This window comes from Cyprinodon variegatus, unplaced genomic scaffold (genome assembly GCF_000732505.1).
Source record: "Cyprinodon variegatus isolate N-32 unplaced genomic scaffold, C_variegatus-1.0 Scaffold95, whole genome shotgun sequence".
NCBI lineage: Eukaryota > Metazoa > Chordata > Actinopteri > Cyprinodontiformes > Cyprinodontidae > Cyprinodon > Cyprinodon variegatus.
Genome location: NW_015150548.1, coordinates 325,857 through 328,342, shown reverse-complemented (window position 1 = coordinate 328,342; position 2,486 = coordinate 325,857). Strand labels below are relative to the sequence as shown.

Sequence of the window (2,486 nt, the reverse complement as noted above, 5' to 3'; positions counted from 1 at the left end):
CATAGGCCGTTTAATGTTAATGCAAAAACAGTTCACTGTTAGGGGACCCAATAACTAAATATTTTCCATGTAGTTTCCAAGTCTTTTTGAGGATGAAAGAAAAATCTGAAAGCCATCCTTCAAATTGACAGACAGCAAATCACACCCTGACCTCGCTAGCATAGCCTAGCATTGCATAGGTATAACTCAGTTAGATTGCCTTTGCAGGGGGGTTGCACATACGGCCATCTTAGTGTAATTACATCACCAACTAAACAGCCTCATAACATAATTAGCTTCTTGAAGGTGCACAGTTTGAGGCAAATGGTGAAACACTTGATGGCCAGTGGTTGCGTTAACAGAATGTTCTCAGTATTTGACTGTTTTTCTCTCAAACATAAAGGGAATCATCTAAAAGCCAATTGGTCATTTTGACAGATAGCAGGGAACTTCGTTCTATTTTGCTGCAAGCAAATAATACAGTTTTCAAATTTAAATTTGAAAAAGTAACACAACACAGAAAGAACATTTTAAAAGAAAATGAATGAAAACTACATTTAAAGTGATCTGTTGTTTTCTCAGACAAAATAAATGTCTTCTTCAAAATTTCATTTTTTCATGTATTTTCTACAGAATCTATATCTTCAGTTTTTTCAAATTTTATTATTCTTATTATATATTTTTTTTTACAGATTTTATCATTCAGATTTCTGTTTTTTTCTGATTGAGTTTTACCATTTGCATTATTGTCAAATTGTTTCAAAGAAATAAAGGTACAAAAATAAAATAAAATTTGAAAACATAAAATTTCAAAATATAAGATCTATATAAAAAAATGCTGGAATATAAAACTGGAAAAAAAATTGAAAAAACAAATGTAAAAAGTAATTGTCTAAGTTAATTGTAAAAACCTTTTGTTGAAATGTTAACTTTTTATTAACAATTTGTTTTATCAAATCTTAATTTACAAGTTCTTTGCTTGCAGGAATGATGCAACAAAATTCACTCCATATAAAGGCAAATAAGCAAAATTTATTTTATTTTGCTGCATTTATTTTTTTCTTTTTAAAAATTATAACAGTTTTTGGGGGTATTTTAACATTAGTTTCACGCAACGGTTGCTTTTTACATCCACCGAGTGAAACTATGAAGCTCACCAGGTGCTGATAAAACACACACTTCTTCCCTCTTCTTTCAAATCTTCTTCCTCTTCCTCCTCCTCCTCCTCCAGAGATCCAGGAATAGATTCTAAGGCAGACAAAATGATGGAGAACAAATCGCATCATGGAACAACTGGGAAGAGATCATCCCCAGTAGCAGCAGGGGAACCCTCATCCCAATATCTCCCCAAACCCAGCCGCCCACCTGCGGTCAGCCCTTTAGTGAAGAAGAGGCGGGCCGAGGTGGGACGAGTCTCTCCTGCCCCGAAAGTGAACATCCCCACAATCCTTGTGGAGGACGAGCCCATGGAGGAAGAATGTCCAACAGGCAAAAGCAAAGAGAACCATCCTAACAGACGAAGGGAGGGAAGAGTACGCAAAAAGAAGAAAGACCATTCAGCCCAGCCAAGGTCTCCAGAGGAAGGTAAGATTAGTCTATGGGAACTATGTAAACGTTCCTTAAGCTCATATCTTCATATTTGACACATGAAAGACCAATATCTGCCATATTTATCAGAATCAGAAGTCTATGTTTATGTTCCTGAAGAGTACAACAAGCAGCTCAAAATAAAATAAAACAAAGAAAAATGCGAGCAAATAGTGCTACGAAAAGAAAATGAATATTATAACGTATACAGTTGAAGAAGAAAAGTATATAAATGCATTTACACACAAATTGCTGTATTGCACATGACAATACTGCACCTATACGGTATTGTAGAAATTGCACATTTGTAGAGTGACTTCATTAAAACTAAAACCAGAACCAAAACTTACATATTTTCACCTTTACATGGCAACCTTTTACACTGCTGGTTGGATTAGGCAACGTTCCTGCCATGTTCAAACGGTAGGCAGTGATGTAAAGTTCACCCGCATGTCCTGCAGAACTCAAACCACCTCTGCTGTGCAAACATGAGCCTGCAGGTGGTGTGACGTTACTGTTAAGGTATGTAAAGTAACCCTGAGCAGCTGCAGGTCTCCAGCCTGAAGGGATCATTACATTGATAATTATAGAAGAGAGTGACATAACAAATAGTCTGCTGAGCTTCTTATGTCAGTCTTTTTAATCTATTTCATTACAAAAAGCAAGCCAAATGCCAATAACCTGTCTTAGGTGCAAACAGAAAAAAAAAATGTGGATAAAAAATTAAAGGAATAGTACACCCAAAACATGATTAGCCTTCATTTTCTACTCATCCCCATGCTGAACAACACTCTGGAGTACTTTTTTGATATCTCAAATGCATCTGGAGATCTGGGAGGCTTCTTGCTGTCTGCTGACATTCAAATAATGGAGGTCTATGGTGACCGAGTTGATGTTTTTAGAGCATAAACAGTAGTGTA

General features: G+C 36.0%; 1 protein-coding gene across 8 annotated transcripts in view; it reads left to right on the top strand.

The window, feature by feature from the left end:
• speg (SPEG complex locus) overlaps positions 1-2,486 on the top strand; it is an 87,994-nt gene that overhangs the window by 41,860 nt on the left and 43,648 nt on the right. For all 8 annotated transcript variants that reach the window (XM_015373970.1, XM_015373975.1, XM_015373977.1 and 5 more), the window contains one exon: positions 1,211-1,563. In XM_015373970.1, the coding sequence (XP_015229456.1) occupies positions 1,211-1,563 (353 nt within the window). The remainder of the gene's footprint in view (positions 1-1,210; positions 1,564-2,486) is intronic.